The 19401-nt window shown below is 40.5% G+C and overlaps 1 protein-coding gene across 2 annotated transcripts in view; it reads left to right on the top strand.

The window, feature by feature from the left end:
* Positions 1 to 18198, top strand: part of KCNS3 (potassium voltage-gated channel modifier subfamily S member 3) — a 54249-nt gene extending 36051 nt beyond the window's left edge. For both annotated transcript variants that reach the window (XM_054548360.2, XM_002812265.5), the window contains 2 exons: positions 2917 to 3108; positions 16189 to 18198. In XM_054548360.2, the coding sequence (XP_054404335.1) occupies positions 16248 to 17723 (1476 nt within the window). In that variant the 5' untranslated portion in view covers positions 2917 to 3108; positions 16189 to 16247 and the 3' untranslated portion in view covers positions 17724 to 18198. The remainder of the gene's footprint in view (positions 1 to 2916; positions 3109 to 16188) is intronic.
* Positions 18199 to 19401: the final 1203 nt, after the last annotated feature.

Below are 19401 nucleotides of genomic sequence, written 5' to 3'. Positions count from 1 at the left end.
CTAGAGGGTGGCACTGATGTGACAACATTTCAGAAGATTGTGGGCAAGACAGTGATGGGGCCACACAGGATTCCGTGCAAGCACAGAGGACACAGACCTACGGTGTATTGTCACTTGGAGTGTCTGCTTTGATCTATTAGGCGCTGATTTTGTAGTTTTTGGAGGGCAACCTTATTCCTATGATTCTGAGACCTGGGAGAATGGTACAGGGAGTCATTCTCACTCATGTGGACTATCTGCTGTCCATTTGCTTTTCCCTGGGTTCTGTTCCAAGATTGGGTGTCAGGTGTCTGGAAGATGAAAGAGTCCAATATGCCACTTAGTCATTACCTTTTCCCTCTCAATAATGGAGGCAGTCAGTTGTTCACTTTTGAATGCTGTAGTCAACCCACCAGGAAATGCAGCCAGCCTGGAGGGAAGTAGAAGGATGATGCAGAGAGTTTTGTGAAGAAAGGAGGGAATTCTGCAGAGGGTGGCAATATTTGAGTGAGCTTGATGTGTTTTCCAGGATCGGGCTGAATCACTCAGCAAAGTCAGAAACCTGTTAAGTGCTAAGTCACAAACAATGCTCTCTTCTTTTGAATAGGCCAACACTGATCGGGCTGGTAGGAACATAGAGAAATGGAAACACTGGATGGGATTGTTAGGGAGGAATGGGAGGATATGTTGAATGGACACATTTTTCTTCCCCAAAGCCTACTGGCTTGCGTCATGTTCTGCTCACTCCCCCCAATCCCTGCTTGACCTTCCCCAACATCTAAGAGGGGTCTTGATTTTCCACACTAATTGAACTCAGGCATTCTACCTGAGTTTAACTCCTGGCTGTGGTACACCTTAGGTTTAGGACTTTGGACAAATCACTTCTCTGAGCCTCAATGTCCCCCATATAAAATGGGGATAATACCACTTATAATGGCTGAGGGCAGAGGAGATGTGTATAAAAATCCTAAAAAGGTACTTAGCTTCTTGTGGGTCTCAGAAGATGCTAGTTATAATTTTATGTTGAGAAGTCACACTTAGAATGTGAATGCTCTTAGAGGGGTGCTAATTTACATAAATTCATAACAAGAGGTATTGTCTGGTATTACATCTTTTCTGAAACTCCAGTTTTTTGGATAGGAATCATGGTGATGGAAAATGGGGCAAGGCACAGGAATTCTGAGTTTTGTGGGGAGGGGGAGAGAAAGGGACAGCCTGGGATGTCATTTAAAGGCCCATAAGGTACCAGTGCTATAAAAAGGATACACTTGGCTAACCTCTCAGTCTGTCCGTGGACCAGCCCTGACCTTCCTGTGGTAAGCCAGGGCAATGAACTTTAGGCAGTGCTTGGGGATTCTTAGAAATGCTGCATAGCCTAAATATTTGGTTATTTTTTCTTTAGTAATTAATATAGTGATTTATTAATTACCTCTCAGCCAGATTAATCCCACCTTCCCTTAAAATGTGCTACAGTTGGAAAGGCATCTGATAGGGAAAGGAAGACTACGTGTGTGCTATATCCTTTTACCAAGGTGCAGCAGCAGTTCTGTATCTCATTGGAATGCAGAGAACTGAGGCTGACCCAAGGACATGCCACTGAGAGGCTATGAAGGAGGAGGAGGGAGAAAGGAGGAGGAGGGAGAAAGGAGGAGGAGGAGGAAGGGGAGGAGGAGGAAAGCGTGGAGGAGGAAGGAGGAGGAGTTTAGCACCTGAATTGATTTTACTTACCCTGTTGAGATTTCTCTACCTCCTCTGCTAAGTGTTCCATCTTACAAGTTCAGTTTGGGTGGAGCTGCATTTTGCTTCTGGATCTTTCTTCAGTATAATCTCTGTTGGAGGTGGGAATTTACCCTTCTGCAAAGTCCAGATGTGCTGAAGGATTGCTCTGCGGTTGTTGGGACAACTTGGAAACCGTGTTCCTGCTTCATTCCCCCTCCATTGCCCCTTGATGTTGTTAGGATGCTATTCACTTGTTTATTTGGTTTTGGGCCTGAGAGCTCTTGAGGGACTGGGGACAGGCACTGCATCTGGTTTATAATCCCAGTGCCTAAGATAATGCCCAGCAGATCATAAACAGGCCTAGCCAGAGGCACTTTTTTTAAAATCAGAATCAATATTTTCTTCTTCTTTTTTTTTCCCTCCCCCTTTTGGACCTGGTGTTGATTGAAAAACATGAAAATCAATGGATGGATGCTTAGAAGCTAGTACCAATGTATGGGAATGCATCAGCATGAAGCAAGGCTTGCCTGGGTGGAAACTGGAATTTTTTTGCTTTTTAAAATTTATTCAGAGAGATAAACTGAAATTTGGCTTTTTATTTGTTGTGACAGAAACTTAAAACATGCTCCCAACACGCACTTCATATACATAACCACACACATAAACTGTGATTGCACCTGTGTCATTTCTGATCTGTGAAATATAATAATGGGCAAATAAAGCAAAATTGAATTTGGCCAGCCTTTGAAATCTATTGATTTCAAATTAGAGCAGCAGTGTTAATTCTATTATAGCAGTAATACCCAGAAGTTAGATTTTGAAATGGATTAGAATGCGTTCATTTAGAAGCTTACAAGTATATCCTTGATGAATTAGCTGGGAGAATAACACTTCTATAAGAAACCTTGTGGGAGTAGGTAACTGCAGCCCTAATTCTAGTGCCTGGTTTTATCTAGACGTTTTAGTGGCCTCTGTCAGTAGAGGAATCCTAAGACTTTCACTACTGTTGAGTTCTGAGAATCCTTAAACCTAGCACATGTCCAATGGCAGTGATGGTTCCACAGGGGGAAGAGACCACCCCTCACTTGCTGAGAATTAGATGGGGCTTTCAGATTTGAGTCTCATCAGCAAAGTGCCCAGAGTGTTGATCCTTAGGTAGAGTGTCTTGGGTGTATTTCTTCCTTGCAGTTACAGCTTGGCTGATGGTTTTTTCTGCAGGTGAGAGTGATTTTCCAGTGATTGCTTTGGCCTGTACGACCAGAGAACAGGATTCTTCCCTTCTTTTTGGCCACCAAATGCCTATGTGCACCACACATTCCAGTGTGCTGAGAAGGGCAGAGCTTCTTGGATGATGATGGACGTCCCACCGGGCAGGATGAAGGCAGAGCGTGTGGCATCTCCACCTCAAGGGTAAGAGTTGCCATTCTATCTTATTTTCTCAAGCACCCATTATTTATCAAAGGAGGATGAGAATGAGCCTTACAGTGTAGTGAGAAAGATGAAAGTTAGATACTTCTGATGGTCAAATCCACTGGGCAGTTGGGACAGATGACTATGGGAAGAAAAGTGTTGGTCTCAAAGGATTAGATTGGAGTTATATTAAGGGACACCACTGGCCAACTTTAGAAAATGCTGTGGTTCACATTTCCTCCCTCTCCCTTTTTTGACATTTATAGTTCAGACTTGAGAGAATGACACTACTGTTATTGTAACTAGATTCCATTTGTGTTCATGTTAGCCAGTCTGGCTTAAAATGTGTGTTGTGGACTGGAATTGGTCAGAGTCTGGCTCAGGTCACAGACTGGGTAGCTCATCAGATGTACCTGGCCCAGAGGCACATCTTTGTTTGAGCCACATAATGCTTAAAACATGCTGGATCAGTTCTAACTAAACTTGCGATATTCCACATAAGGATCAGGGTTTCCAGGTTCTCCTGGGAAGACAGAATGATATGTCTGTACTGGGCCTCTGTTCCTAAAAAGGATTCTAGTGCTGAGTAGCCTCTGCCTCTTAGACAAGTGGGGACAGTTCACCACCATCCCCAACCATCTCATTTGTTTGACTTGTTTGGTCACCAGAGGTATTTAATTTTGCCATGCCTGTTCTAGATCATTCTGCTAGCTCTTTGACAAAAGTAGTAATAGCCTTTGTTAATTCCTCCAGATAAAAGCAAGTATCTTTTACTAGATTATGGGCAGCACTTAGTATAAGGGGCTATAGCTGTAAGAGGATAATACATGGTCCCTTCCACAGCGAAGCTTGGAGTCTAGAGTGAGCAACAATCAGACTTGTGGGGAATAAGGAGAATTGTAGATAACATCATAACGCCTTGTGATATGTGCTAAAATCAAGGTGTACACAAATGGGCTGTGGGAGAGGGTAGAGAAGAGAGAATCATTAATTTGGCCTGGGCCCAAATTCTCCAAAACTCCCTCCCCTGGGCAGCAGAGCTTTCCCATGACAGACCTCTGTATGTGCATGATTCCAAGCAACCTGGCTCAGCTGGAGATGTGATGGAGTATTTACAGCAGGGCTAGGGTCCCCTCTTGTGGTAAAGTCCAGGTTTTTCCTGTTTCTGTTTGAAAAGCTATCATCTACGATTCTTTGCTTTTTACAAAGAGGACAGCTTTCAGGTTGTTTGGCTCACTAAATCACTCAGCCTTCTGAGCAGCTCTCTGCTTGGAGATGAGCTGTGTGAATTACAGAGATCCCTGGAGTTTCCAGAGAGTAGCAGTCACACTAAATACAGATCCAGAGGGAGTGAGTACAACTTTAATGTGATTGTACTAGTTGGTGGGAGTAAGAGAAGGGAAGGGAATAGGGGAAGGAAGTGGGGGAAGGTAGAAATACTGTTATATCAGTCTTTTATTTTTGGAACACAGTTTTACATGTGTCTTGTGCTTTATGTTTTCAAAAGACTTTTACATTTGTTATTTTATCCTCAAGGTGGTTTTATAAACTCCTTCTATAGATGAAGACTCCACCTGCCCAAGGTCATGCAGATAAAAAGAGGCAGCTCAGACACAAGTTTTCAGAATCCTAGTCTTTCCCTCTTTTTTGCTAGTTGATGCTGATAATTCAGCATGAATAAGAGGACATGCTGTTTTTGTTTTGTTAAGTTCAACATTTAAACGTTGCATTCAGTTTATGAATGCTCTGAAATAGAGCACCCTGGGACCCTGCAAACTATCTGGACCTGTGTCATTCGTGTGTTGTCCGACTGTGGCCCATACTGTCAGAACATGTCCAGTGCAGAACAGACCTGGCAGGGAGTTTTCTTGCCTGACTGTTTGGCCGGTGGGACTCACGCTTTACAGCAAGACTTCCTCAGTGGACTGGGCTGCACCACTTGGAAAGCTACTGGAGGTATTGGCTCCATGTAGGAGCCTCACCATGCTCAGACAATGCTGTAAGAGGAGACTGTTACCGGGGAGGCGCCTGGTAGGAGATTGGTAAGGAGGAGACATGGGTATGGATTGAGTTTAGGTTTCCAATTCTGTTTGCATTTGCTTGGTTTTTCCATTTTGTATATCCCCACATGGCATAACCAGAAATTGAATTTAGCATGACCTACTCTTTAAAAAAATCAAAATGAGCTTTCTTTTTAAATTTAATAGAATAAAAGAAAACTCTTAGAAGAATGTTCCAAAAAGAAGGCAGTGTTAAATGCTGAAAATGGTGTATTTTTTTCTTTGATGAAAAAGGATTAATGTAGATTTTTGGACATCTACAAAACAAGAAGGAAAAACAAATCTGGGTTTTTATTTACTTTTATGAAATTGATACCAAAAAAGCAGTTCTGTCCAGTAAGACAAATTGGCTTGTATTATAATACTTTCATTACTTTTCTGAGCAAAGCAGGTGCATTATCAGAGACAGCCATGAGCTTGTGTGTATGTGTATGAGTCAGCCTTGAAAAGACACAATTTTGAGAATATTTTCTTAGGTGAGTTTGAGAGCATGAAGCAACAAGAGCAGGAAGTGGACCAAGAGGAGGCGAATAAGAGGTTAATGGCTTTGAAAAAGCTTTACGGGGTACCAGTTGGAGACAACTGAATCAATGTTAGTTTTTATTTTAAGCTCCCAGGGAGTTTCTTGGATTTTTGATATATTTTTCTTCTTTTCAATCTTATAAACACCAAGAGGGGCAAGGCGGTCAAATACTGTATATATAGTGTTCTCACCATGAGTGATGTGGGTTGATATTAAGGAGGAGAATCAATACAGTGAAGCTAAGTTTAGATTTAAGAAGAGAATGAAAATAGCAGTTGGGTCTTCTACTTTGTGGCCAATGCCACTGTACCCTCAGATGTGCCTGATTTTAGACCCCATGTGTCTTCAGCATGTGAATGTCAATCTCCTTACAGTATGGCTGACATAATATGCAAATGAGAACATCAGCCAGTCTCTACCTCCTCCCACTTGAAAAAAATAAACTTTAAATACTCATATTTGAGGCATTGTGGAAAGAGTCTGCCCCATAAAAGCTGGACAACGTTGGGCAAATTCTGAGCCTCAGATGTCCCCATTTGCAACACGGGAGTCTAAGGTCTATGACTTAGGGCTGTTAGAGAATTAAAGAAAATGATTCATTCATTCAGTTACATGTACTCATTGCCTGCTAGTGCCTATGTACTGCACCAGTTGTTGAGAATAAAAGAGTGAATAATAGTGTATATGAAAGCACTTACCAGAGTGCATAGCCTGAAAAAGATGCTTAGCACATTTTTCTTAAAACATTTTTAATGGAGAATTTTAACATGTACAAAAATAAAATAATACATTAAACTCTTGTGTGCCTATCCATGACCCGCTGCAACAGTGATTAACTCATAGCCATCTTGTATGATCAGAGCTCCTGCCTTTCCATGTATTATTATGAAATCAATCCCCAATGTTGTGTAATTTTATCAATAAATATTTTAGTATGTATTTCCAAAAGATAAGGGTTTTCTTTTAAGAACATAATTATATTACTATTGGGACACTGAAAAATTAACAATACTTTTTCTTATAATATCAGGTATCTAGTTGGTTTTTGTACTAGTTCGTTCTCACATTGCTATAAAGAACTATGTGAGACTGAGTAATTTATAAGAGAAAGAGGTTTAATTGATTAAGAGTTCCTCATGGCTGGGAAAGCCTCAGGAAACTTAAAATCATGGCAGAAGGCAAAGGGGAAGCAAGCACATCTTACCATGGTGAAGCAGGGGAGCGAGAGAGAGTGAACTGGGAGATGCTACACATTTTCAAACAACCAGATCTTGTGAGAGCTCACTAACAATCATGAAAAAAGCAAGGGGAAGTCTGCCCCCATGATTCACTCACCTCCTACCAGGCCCCTCCCCTGACACTTGGGGATTACAATTTGACATGAGATTTTGGTGGGGACACAGAGCCAGACCATATCAGTTTTCAAATATCCTTGATTTTCATATATGTGTGTATATATATATATCTATATGAAAAAAATAAATATACATATATATATATTAAGCATTTGGCTGGTTAGAATCAGGATCTATACAAAGTCTCTACATTGGCTTTGTTTGATATGCCTCTTATTTGATCTGTGTCATTTGTCCTGTATGGTTTCCCAGTCTTGATTTTGCTGATTGCACCCCTGTGGTGTTATTGAACATATTCCTCTAAAATATTTATTTTGTTCAGTAAAATCTAGTTATTTTGTTACATTAGGCTTGATTAGTGGGTTCAGATATTGTAACTCTGATCTCTGTTATGAAATTCCCCATCAGCTTTTTATCCAGATTTTATCAGCCATTGATGATCATTGCCTAGATCTATTATTTTATTATGAGATTTGAATGCTATTATTTCTTTTTTTACTTATTAGCTGGAATTCCTATTTATTTATTCACTTATTTTTATTATAATTTTTAAAAATAATAAATAGAAATGGAGTCTCACTGTGTTGTCAAGGCTGGTCTCAAACTCCTGGGCTCAAGTGATCCTCCTGCCTTGGCCACCCAAAGTGCTGGGATGGAATCCCTTTTTAAATGACAGTATTATTGAGATATGCTTTGAATACAGCAAAATCTACCTTTTTAAAAATGGGTTTAATGCAGTGGTTCTTGGTATATTCATGACTGTACAACTTTCTAATTCCAAGACATATTTATCATCCCCAAAAGAAACCCAAAACCATTAATAGTACCCATCTCCCCTCCCCCCAGCCCCCAGCAACCACTAATCTACGTTCTGTTTCTATAGTTTTGACTATTCTGGATATTTCATATAAATGGAATAATACAATATATGATCTTTTATTGTCTTTTTTTTAGTAGACTTTTTTCATTAGCATAATGTTTTCAAAGTTGATCCAGGTTGTAGTCTGTCAGAACTTCATTCCTTGGTAGACATTTAGATTATCTCCCCTTTTTGGCTATTATGAATAATGCTGCTATGAACATTACATACAGTTTTTGTTTGAACATATGTTTTCAGTTCTCTTGGTACTATACCTAGGAATGGAATTGCTGGGTCATATGGTAACTCTGTTTAACTTTTTGAGGAATGGGCTTAAACTGCTTTCTCAAATGGCTGTACTATTTTACATTACTTCCAATGACACACAAGGGTTCCACTTTCTCCACATCCCTGCCAACACCTGATGTATCATAATACAACACTTGCATTATTATTACTTTTTGACTATAGCCATCATACTGGTATGAAGTGGTGTCTCATTGTAATTTTGATTTGCATTTTCCTAATGTCTAATGATGTTGAGCATCTTTTCAAGTACCTTTTGGCCATATTTATATGTTTTCATAGAAATGTCTATCAAAATTATTTGCCCATTTTAAAGGAGTTTATTTGTCTTTTTATTACTGAGTTGTAAGTGTTCTTTATTCTGGATACTATATCCTTATCAGATATATGATTTGCAAATATTTTCTTCTATTTTGTGAGTCGTCTTCTCATTTTCTTGATACTTGTCCTTTGACTTGATAGTGTCCTTTGAAGTGCATTTTACATTTCGATAAAGTCAATTTAACTATTTTTTCTTTATTTTTCTGTAATTTTAGTGTTATAGCTAAGAAGCCATTCCCTAACTCAAGGTCATGAAAATTTATGTTAATGTTTTTTTCTAAGAGTTTTATAATTTTAGCACCTACATTCAGGCCTTTGATGTATTTAAAGTTAATTTTTGTATATAGTATGGGATACATATCCAAATTAGATTTTTTTTTTGCATGTGGCTATCCAGTTGTTCCAATACTATTTATCAAAAAGACTCTTCTTACCCCTGTTGAATTGTCTTGACACACTTGTCAAAAATCAATCAAAAAGCCCATATGGGCTTATTTTTCAGTTTATTGATTGATTTTTGACAAGCGTGTCAACAATCAATTTGTCAATTTCTGAAGTTTTAGAATTTTGGAATCAATTTGTCAACTTCTGAAAAAAGGCAGCTAGGATTTTTATAGGAATTGTATTTAATCTATGAATTAATTTGGAGGGTATTGCCATTTAACAATAGTAAATCTTTCAATCCATGAACATTGGGTGTCTTTCTATTCATTTATTTCTTCCATAATTTTTTCAACAACATTTTGTAGTTTTCATTTTACAGGTTTATGCCACTTTTGTTAAATTTATTTCTAAATATTTTATTTTTCTGGATGCTGTTGACAATATAATTGTTTTCTTAATTTCATATTTGTGTTTTCTTATTGCTAGTATATAGAGATACAGTTTTTTTGTATATCAATCTAGTATCCTGCAAAATTGCTGAACTTATTTATTAGTTCTAATTATTTTGTATATATATTCCATAGGATTTTCTATATACAAGATCATGTCATCTGCAAATAGAAGTAGTTTAAGTTTTCCTTTTCAGTCTGGATGCATTTTCTTTCTTTTCTTTGCCTAATTTCCCTGACTAGAACTTCCAGTACAATGTTGAATAAAAGTGGTGGGATTGGACATTCATGTTTTGTTCCTGATCTTAAGAGAAATGCTTTTAGTCTTTTGTCATTAAATATGTTTTTAGCTGTGGGTTTTTCATAGATGCTCTTTATCAAATTGGAGAAGTTTTGGTCTATTCTTAGTTTTTGAGTTTTTTTTTTTTTAATCATGAAAGAGTGCTAGATTTTTTCAAATGCTTTTTCTGCATCTTTTGAGATGATAATGTCATTTTCATTATTTCTTTAGTATTTATATTACCTTGATTGATTTACATGTTAAGTTAACCTTAAATTCCTGAGATAAATCCCACTACTCATGGTATATAATTCTTTTTATATGTTGCTGGATTTGGTTTGCTGATGTTTTGTTGAGGATTTATTCATCTGTATTCATAAGGGATGCTCCCTGTAGTTTTCTTGTGATGTCTTTTTCTAGTTTTGGTATTAGGATAATACTAGCTTCATAGAAGGAGCTGGGAAGTATGCCTTTCTCTTCTAATTTTTGGGAGGGTTTGTGAAAGATTGGTGGTGATTGTGGTAGAATTCACCAGCAAAGCTATCTGTACATGAGCTTTCCATATGAAGGTTTTTAAAATTGCAAATTCTGTATCTTTACTTGTTAAAAAATAGGTTTATTCAGATTTCCTTTTTCTTCTTGAGTTAGTTTGTGTAGATCATGTCTTTCTAGTGTAAACCAAAAATAAAATTCTAAGCCCTCTTGACCATCTGAACGGACCCCTTCTCTAGGCCAAGGTCATTCCAAAATTAACCTGAAAAATGAGTTCAGACCATGATGAGAAGGAGAGGTCAGACATGCTTCATTATACCCTCCTGAATTTTGGAATTCAGGAAAAGCTTACCAGCGTTAACATCAACATGAACCTTAGGACTGATAGTGCAGTCTCTTTAATTCTGATAAGAAACATTTACCATCTATTCTCTCTCAGGTTGCTACCTGGAGGCTTCATCTGCATGATAAAACCTTGGTCTTCACAACTGCTTATCTTAACCCAGACATTCCTATTGATTCTAAGTCTTTAGACAATGTATTAATCTATTTTCATGCTGCTATAAAGACATACCCAAGACTGGATAATTTATAAAGAAAAGAGATTTAATTGGCTCACAGTTCTGCAGGGCTAGGGGGTCTCAGGAAACTCACAATCATGGTGGAAGGGGAAGAGGCACATCTTACATGGTGGCCAAGAGAGAGTGGCAAGAGAAGGGAAAAGAGCCTCTTATCAACCATCAGAACTTGTGAGAACTCACTCACTATCATGAGAACAGCATGGGGGAAACTGCCCCCATGATCCAATTACCTCTTACCAGGTCTCTCCCTTGACACGTGGGGATTACAATTCAAGATGAGATTTGGGTGGGGACACAAAGCCAGACCATAACATTCTACCTCTGGCCTCTCCCAAATCTCATGTCCTCATGTTTTAAAACCAGTCATGTCTTCCCAATAGTCGCCCAAAGTCTTAACTCATTTCAACATTAATTCAAAAGTCCAAGTCCAAAGTTTCATCTGAGACAGGGCAAGTCCCTTCTACCTAGGAGCCTCTAAAATCAAAAGCAAGTTAGTTACTACCAAGATACAATGGGGGTACAGGCATTGGATAAATGCTTCCATTCCAAATGGGAGAAATTGGCCAAAGCAAAGGATTGTTTTGGCCCCCAAACAAATTGGCCCCAAAGGGGCAAGTCTGAAACCCATCGGGGAGCCATTAAGTCTTAAAGCTCCTAAATGATGTCCTTTTACTCCATGCCTCACATCCAGGTCACAGTGATGCAAGAGGTGGGCTCCCATGGTCTTGGGCAGCTCCACCCCTATGGCTTTGCAAGGTACAGCCCTCCTCCCAGCTGCTTTCATGGACTGGTGTTGAGTGTCTGTGGCTTTTCCAGGTGCTCAGTGCAAGCTGTCAGTGGATCTACCATTCTGGGGTCAGGAGGACAGTGGGTGTCTCTTCTCACAGCTCCTCTTGGCAGTGCCCTAATGGGGACTCTGCATGGGACTCTAACCCCACATTTCCTTTCTGCACTGCCCTAGCAGAGGTTTTCCATGAGGGCTCTGCCCCTGCAGCAAACTTCTGCCTGGACTTCCAGGCATTGCCATACATCCTCTGAAATCTAGGTAGAGGTTCCCAAACCTCAGTTCTTACTTCTGTCCACTCGCAGGCCCAAGACTACATGGAAGTCACCAAGGATTAGGGCTTGCACAATCTGAAGCCATGGCCCAAGCTGTACTATGGCCCCTTATAGCCATGACTGGAGCTGAAATGGCTGGGATGTTGGGTGCCATGTTGCAAGGCTGCACAGTGCAGCGGGGCCCTGGGCCTAGCCCATAAAAACATTTTTCCTCTAGGCTTCTAGGCCTGTGATGAAAGGGGCTGCTGCCAAGACCTCTGATATGCCCTGGAGAAATTTTCCCCATTGTCTTGGCAGTTAACATTCAGCTCCTGGTTACTTATGCAAATTTCTGCAGCCAGCTTGAATTTCTCCTCAGAAAATGGGTTTTTCTTTTCTATCGCATCATGAGGCTCCAAATTTCCCAAACCTTTATGCTCTGCTTCCCTTTTAAACAAAAATTCCAATTTCAAACGATCTTTTGTGAATGCATAAAATAGAATGCTTTTAAGAGCACCTGGGTCACATCTTGGACACTTTGTTGCTTAGAAATTTCTTCCACCAGATACCCTAAATCATTTCTCTCAAGTTCAAAGTTCTACAGATCTCTACAGCAGGGGGAAAATGCCACTAGTCGCTTTGCTAAAGCATAGCAAGAATGAGTGTTTGTTCCAGGTCCCAAGAAGTTTTTCATGTCCATCTGAGACCACTTCAGCCTGGGCTCATTGTCCATATCACTACCAGCATTTTGGCCAAAACCACTCAACAAGTCTCTGGGAAGTTCCAAACTTTTCCATGTCTTCCTGTCTTCTTTGGAATCCTCCAAACTGTTCCAGCCTCTGCCTGTTACCCAGTTCCAAAGTTGCTTCCACATTTTGGGTATCTTTATAGCAGTACCCCACTCTCTGTGGTACCAATTTATGGTATTAGTCAATCTCCATACTGCTATAAAGACATACACAAGACTGGGTAATTTATAAAGAAAAGACATTTAATTGACTCACAGTTCTGCAGAGCTGAGGAAGCCTCAGGAAACTTACCATCCTGATAGAAGGGGAATAGGCATGTCTTACATGGCAGCAGATGAGAGATGAGCGAAGGGGGAAGAGCCCCTAATAAAACCATCAGATCTTGTGAGAACTCATTCACTATTACAAGAACAGCATGGAGAAACCACCCCCATGATCCAGTCACCTCCCACCACTTCTGTTTCTTGACACTTGGGCATCACAATTGGAGATGAGATTTGGGTGGAGATACAAAGCCCCACCACATCAGACAATAACTTAACTCTTTCAACCAATTGCTGATCAGAAAATCTTTGAATCTGCCTATGGCCTGGAAGCCCTCCACCTCAGCTGCCAGTTTTCTGGGCTTTCTGGACAGAACCAATGTACATATATTGATTGATTTATTGTGTCTCCCTAAAATGTATATAGCCAAGTTGTAGGCCAACAACCTTGAGTACATGTTCTCAGGATATCCTGGGGGCTATGTCACAGGCCATTGGTCACTCATATTTGGCTCAAAATAAATCTCTTTAAATATTTTACAGAGTTTGACCCTTTTTGTCAACACTAGCAATTTGTACACTTCATCTAGGTTATCTAATTTGTGGACATATGATTGTTCATAGTATTCCTTTATAGTTCTTTTCATTATGTAAGGTCAATAGTGGTATTGTTCTTTCATTGCTGATTTTGCTAATTTGAATCTTTTCTCATTTTTTAATTTTCCTTTGTTTTGTTTAAGTTTTGAGACAGAGTCTGACTCTGTCACCGAGGATGGAGTGCCGTAGTATGATCTCGGCTCACTGCAGCCTCCCCCTCCTGGGTTCAAGTGATTCTCATGCCTCAGCCTCTCGAGTAGCTGAGCCTAGATGTGCATGACACCATGCCCAGCTAATTTTTGTATTTTTTGTAGAAACGGGGTTTTGCCATGTTCACCAGACTAGTCTTGAACTCCTGGCCTCAAATGATCCATCTGTCTTGGCCTCCCAAAGTACTTTCATTTTTTCTTGATTAGCCTAGTTAAAGATTTGTCAATTTTGTTGATTGTTTTAAATGACCAATGGCTTTGTTGATTTTTTTGTTTTTAATTTTATTCTCCATTTATTTATTTGCATGTTAATCTTTATTATTTCCTTTTTTTTTCAGAGGAGGAATTTGTTCTCTTGCAGACAATCTTGCCTTTCCATAAACATAAGGGAAAAGAGATTCCTTTCTGACCTTTCTGCTCCCTTTAATGGTGTTACCGTCTGCCCAGTTTTACAGACTAGAAAACACATCCTCTTTTGGCCTTTCTGCTTCCTTGTCCCTTTTTTTTTCCAATCAGTTACCAAATCCTGTAGATTCTATCTTATAAACTTCTTCTGAGTTTATCACTTCCTCTTTATATGCACCGCCACTGTGTGTGTCCATGTCCTTGCCACCCCTAACCTGTTCTGTTGCAGCCCTGTCTTCTTGGGCCCAGCTTTTGCCCCATGCAGCTTTCACGCTGCTGTCATTGGCGGCTTTCTAAGTCACAGTCACAAACCTAGCTATGTCTACTTGTTGATTAAGACCCTTTAGTGGTCTTGCTGACAGAACAAAATCCAGATTCTTTGGACTGATATAGAGGGTCCTCCACAATCTGGCTTCTGTCTACCCTTCGATGCCTCTGGTGGGAATGTCCTTTTCCTTTCAGTTTGGTGGTGTGTTAGTCTGTTCTCACACTGCTATAAAGAACTACCTGAGACTGGGTAATTTATAAAGATTTAATTGACTTACAGTTCTGCAGGCTGTACAGGAGGCATGGCTGGGGAGGCCTCAGGATATTTACAATCCTGGCAGCAGGCGAAACGGAAGCCAGCATGTCTTACATGGCAGAGCAGGAGAGAGAGAGAGTGAAGGGGGAGATGCTACACACTTTGAAAGAGCCAGATCTCATGAGAACTGTATCACGAGACAGCACTTGGGGGATGATGCTAAGCCATTAGAAACCACCCCCATGACCCAATCACCTCCCACCAGGCTCCACCTCCAACACACAGGATCACAATTCAACATGAGATTTAGGTGGAGACACAGAGCCAAACCATATTAGGTGGACTCCACTTGAACCTTTGAGCTGCATATAACCTCTGCTATGAAGCTTCTCCAGCTAAAGTCACTGCTTTTTTCTCAGTAATCCCAAAGATGCTTGACTGACCTCTTGCATAGCATGCCTCACATTGGATTATTAGATTATAAAAAGGAAGAAGGCGGGGGAAGTCTATGTAGTGGAGGGAACATGGACTTTGGAATTAATTCAACCTGGGTTTAAATCTTGGCTCCACCATTTACCTATTATGTACCTAGAGAGGCTGAGAGCAGTACCCATTTTTCTATCCATCTACCATATAGTGTTGGAAGGACTGAATGACATCATGTGTAAAGGCCTCCAGTAGTATCAGGTGGGGACTCAGTATATGACAGTCTCCTTTTATTTGTATCATCTGTTCTGAGGAAGCGTCATTGCATTGGGTGAAGATCAAAATCTGTTATTTTCTCTCTGAGAAAGCGACCTGATGTATCCTGATTAGTGTCAGAACTAAAAACAGGCCACGTGCTCAGCCAGTATAGACAATCTATGGAAAGATAATTATAGATTAGGGCCACGTGGGGACTGTCTGTGAGGGGAAGGAGGAGGTGGGAGTGGAGCGTGTTTGTGTCAGGAAACTGATAGTGCAGTTACCATAAAGAGGTTTTCCCAAGTCAGGTTCTTTTCATGTGGATGTTCCTGAAACACCATCCCATGAAGTGTAATGATACCTTTAAGATATAAGGTACTTAAGCACAGGGAGATAATTATATCCTCTTGATTGTCCACATCCAAACATAGGGAGTAGGGCTTCCTCTTAAAGGAGTAAAACATTGGTACACAAAGGGAAACTCACATCCTTTGTAAGAGCTGAGCTGAGCCCCCTGTAATGTGTGTGTTGGGGGCATGACCAAGCCCTAGGGATGGGAAGGGATGAGCTTCAAGCCTGGCAGCAACTAGCCTGTCATGTCTGAATTGAGTTTCCCAAACATGAAGAGCCTGTGCTTGAATCTCTGGAGATGCTTATGTTATGTAAGTGATCTAAATTGCATTGTATTTTTGGGGGCAAGGTTGGGAGGTACAGTTTGAATGCTTAATACACAGAGAAATGGCAATTAGGGATCATGCAAATTATTTTGCCATCTTTCCTCTTTCCTAAAGAAAATGGGTTCCCAAAATCCTAAGTTTTTTTGGGAAAAATCTGTTTTGTGTTGATTTTGTTCTGATCAAAATGCATAATAATGTATTCATTTTTATTGCATTTCCTGCTTTGCTTTTAATGTAGCCCATCATCCTGGAAGGGGCAGATTAAAAATAAGCTTGGCCGGGCACGGCAGGACAGAGTGCTAATATCATCTTGTGCTCTTTCCAGGTGCAGCCTGATCTTCCTCGTCTCCCTTGCCAGCCAGCACTCTGCCTTCTGTATCCACCATGGTGTTTGGTGAGTTTTTCCATCGCCCTGGACAAGACGAGGAACTTGTCAACCTAAATGTGGGGGGCTTTAAGCAGTCTGTTGACCAAAGCACCCTCCTGCGGTTTCCTCACACTAGACTGGGGAAGCTGCTTACTTGCCATTCGGAAGAGGCCATTCTGGAGCTGTGTGATGATTACAGTGTGGCTGATAAGGAATACTACTTTGATCGGAATCCCTCATTGTTCAGATATGTTTTGAATTTTTATTATACGGGGAAGCTGCATGTCATGGAGGAGCTGTGCGTGTTCTCATTCTGCCAGGAGATCGAGTACTGGGGCATCAACGAGCTCTTCATTGATTCTTGCTGCAGCAATCGCTACCAGGAACGCAAGGAAGAAAACCACGAGAAGGACTGGGACCAGAAAAGCCATGATGTGAGTACCGACTCCTCTTTTGAAGAGTCGTCTCTGTTTGAGAAAGAGCTGGAGAAGTTTGACACACTGCGATTTGGTCAGCTCCGGAAGAAAATCTGGATTAGAATGGAGAACCCAGCGTACTGCCTGTCCGCTAAGCTTATCGCTATCTCCTCCTTGAGTGTGGTGCTGGCCTCCATCGTGGCCATGTGCGTTCACAGCATGTCAGAGTTCCAGAATGAGGATGGAGAAGTAGATGATCCGGTGCTGGAAGGAGTGGAGATTGCGTGCATTGCCTGGTTCACCGGGGAGCTTGCCGTCCGGCTGGCTGCTGCTCCTTGTCAAAAGAAATTCTGGAAAAACCCTCTGAACATCATTGACTTTGTCTCCATTATTCCCTTCTATGCCACATTGGCTGTAGACACCAAGGAGGAAGAGAGTGAGGATATTGAGAACATGGGCAAGGTGGTCCAGATCCTACGGCTTATGAGGATTTTCCGAATTCTAAAGCTTGCCCGGCACTCGGTAGGACTTCGGTCTCTAGGTGCCACACTGAGACACAGCTACCATGAAGTTGGGCTTCTGCTTCTCTTCCTCTCTGTGGGCATTTCCATTTTTTCTGTGCTTATCTACTCCGTGGAGAAAGATGACCACACATCCAGCCTCACCAGCATCCCCATCTGCTGGTGGTGGGCCACCATCAGCATGACAACTGTGGGCTATGGAGACACCCACCCGGTCACCTTGGCGGGGAAGCTCATCGCCAGCACATGCATCATCTGTGGCATCTTGGTGGTGGCCCTTCCCATCACCATCATCTTCAACAAGTTTTCCAAGTACTACCAGAAGCAAAAGGACATTGATGTGGACCAGTGCAGTGAGGATGCACCGGAGAAGTGTCATGAGCTACCTTACTTTAACATTAGGGATATTTATGCACAGCGGATGCACGCCTTCATTACCAGTCTCTCTTCTGTAGGCATTGTGGTGAGCGATCCTGACTCCACAGATGCTTCAAGCATTGAAGACAATGAGGACATTTGTAACACCACCTCCTTGGAGAATTGCACAGCAAAATGAGCAGAGGTGTTTGTGTCTGTTTCTCTTATCCTTTCCCGACATTAGGTTAACACAGCTTTATAAACCTCAATGGGTTCATTAAAATCATTTAATTCTCAGGGTGTACCTTTCAGCCATAGTTGGACATTTATTGCTGAATTCTGAAATGATAGAATTGTCTTTATTTTTCTCTGTGAGGTCAATTAAATGCCTTGTTCTGAAATTTATTTTTTACAAGAGAGTGTTGTGATATGGTTTTGGAATATAAGATAAATGGTATTGGGTGGGGTTTGTGGCTACAGCTTATGCATCATTCTGTGTTTGTCATTTACTCACATTGAGCTAACTTTAAATTACTGACAAGTAGAATCAAAGGTCCAGCTGACTGAGACGACATGCATGTAAGATCCACAAAATGAGACAATGCATGTAAATCCATGCTCATGTTCTAAACATGGAAACTAGGAGCCTAATAAACTTCCTAATTCAGTATGGAGAATGTCTTGGCTGTATGTTTTTATGTTGAGTAACTACATTTTAGCATGTTCAGGATTGGTTTGGAAGAAAAATGTTCTTTCTGGAGTACCAAGAGCCCTTCCTTTCTTTATGCTTTTGAATTTTGGGTATGTACCAAGCATGTGCTAGCTCTTTTTTCAGTAGACTTGATGGTAGTTGGCAGATAGAAGAACATGTCCATGACTAAATTACGCTGTCCAGCATAAACTGATTAAACATGTAGGTGTTTGGGACACACTCAAAATTGGCATATATGAATGAAGCGTGTACTCTTACAGATATTTCTTCAGTATATCTTTTGAATTTTATAATAATTTATACTGCTAGGACAAAATCTCACTACCTAAAAAATATTGCAGAGCAGAGTAAACCTACACATTCACAGGCAGGGATACTTTCAGTGAATGGAAGAAAGGAGAAATGTACAAACACACAGATGTGATTCATTATGACCAGAGGAGTGAAACTTAAATCTCTGGAAAAAGCTATGCCAGCAGCTATAAAATGAGCCAACATTTTCCAATAGCCGTAGAGATGGTAATTTCTGCATCTCATGTAGAAACTTGTCACAAAGAAAGAAGACATACATATGCATTTTCAGACAGTGGCAGAGCAATTATATCCCATGTGGAGAGAATTTAGCTAAAGTGTTAATTTTGGAGATGTGTGGAGACTGTCATGCACGCCACCAGGGGCTGGTTATGGATTCTTTACCTGAAGTCTTTCCAGTGGAAGAGCCACATGGATTTGTTATGTTTGTAGATGCATTTCATTGAAAGAAGGGCGTTATCAGATATAGGTAACTCTTTGACTCATCACTCCTCTTAATGTTTCTATGGCTTCTGAGATGGCTATAACTAAACAGGGTTTATGGCCACTTTTAAATCTGGAGGTTTATTACATGCATGTGTGTTGCCCCCTGCTCATTAAAAAATGTCTTTTCTCCAAAATGCATTTTTGATATTGGAGTAAGTACAGTTTTGAGGCACAGCAATAGAATTTGGGATCTTGTTTTATCAAAGATTTTCTAATTAGTGGTGAAGTAACTGAAGACTGCTTATGTAATAATAGTAACAGAAGTAGTAGTAGTAACAAGAACAGCAATAATAATATGATAATAAGCTAACTGTATAATTGCATTTATTTATTACAACATCCCTTGAAGCAAAAGTTTGTTACTGTT

Source organism: Pongo abelii, chromosome 12, assembly GCF_028885655.2.
Source record: "Pongo abelii isolate AG06213 chromosome 12, NHGRI_mPonAbe1-v2.0_pri, whole genome shotgun sequence".
NCBI lineage: Eukaryota > Metazoa > Chordata > Mammalia > Primates > Hominidae > Pongo > Pongo abelii.
Note: the sequence above shows the minus strand (reverse complement) of the source record. Positions and strands in the feature narration are given on the sequence as shown.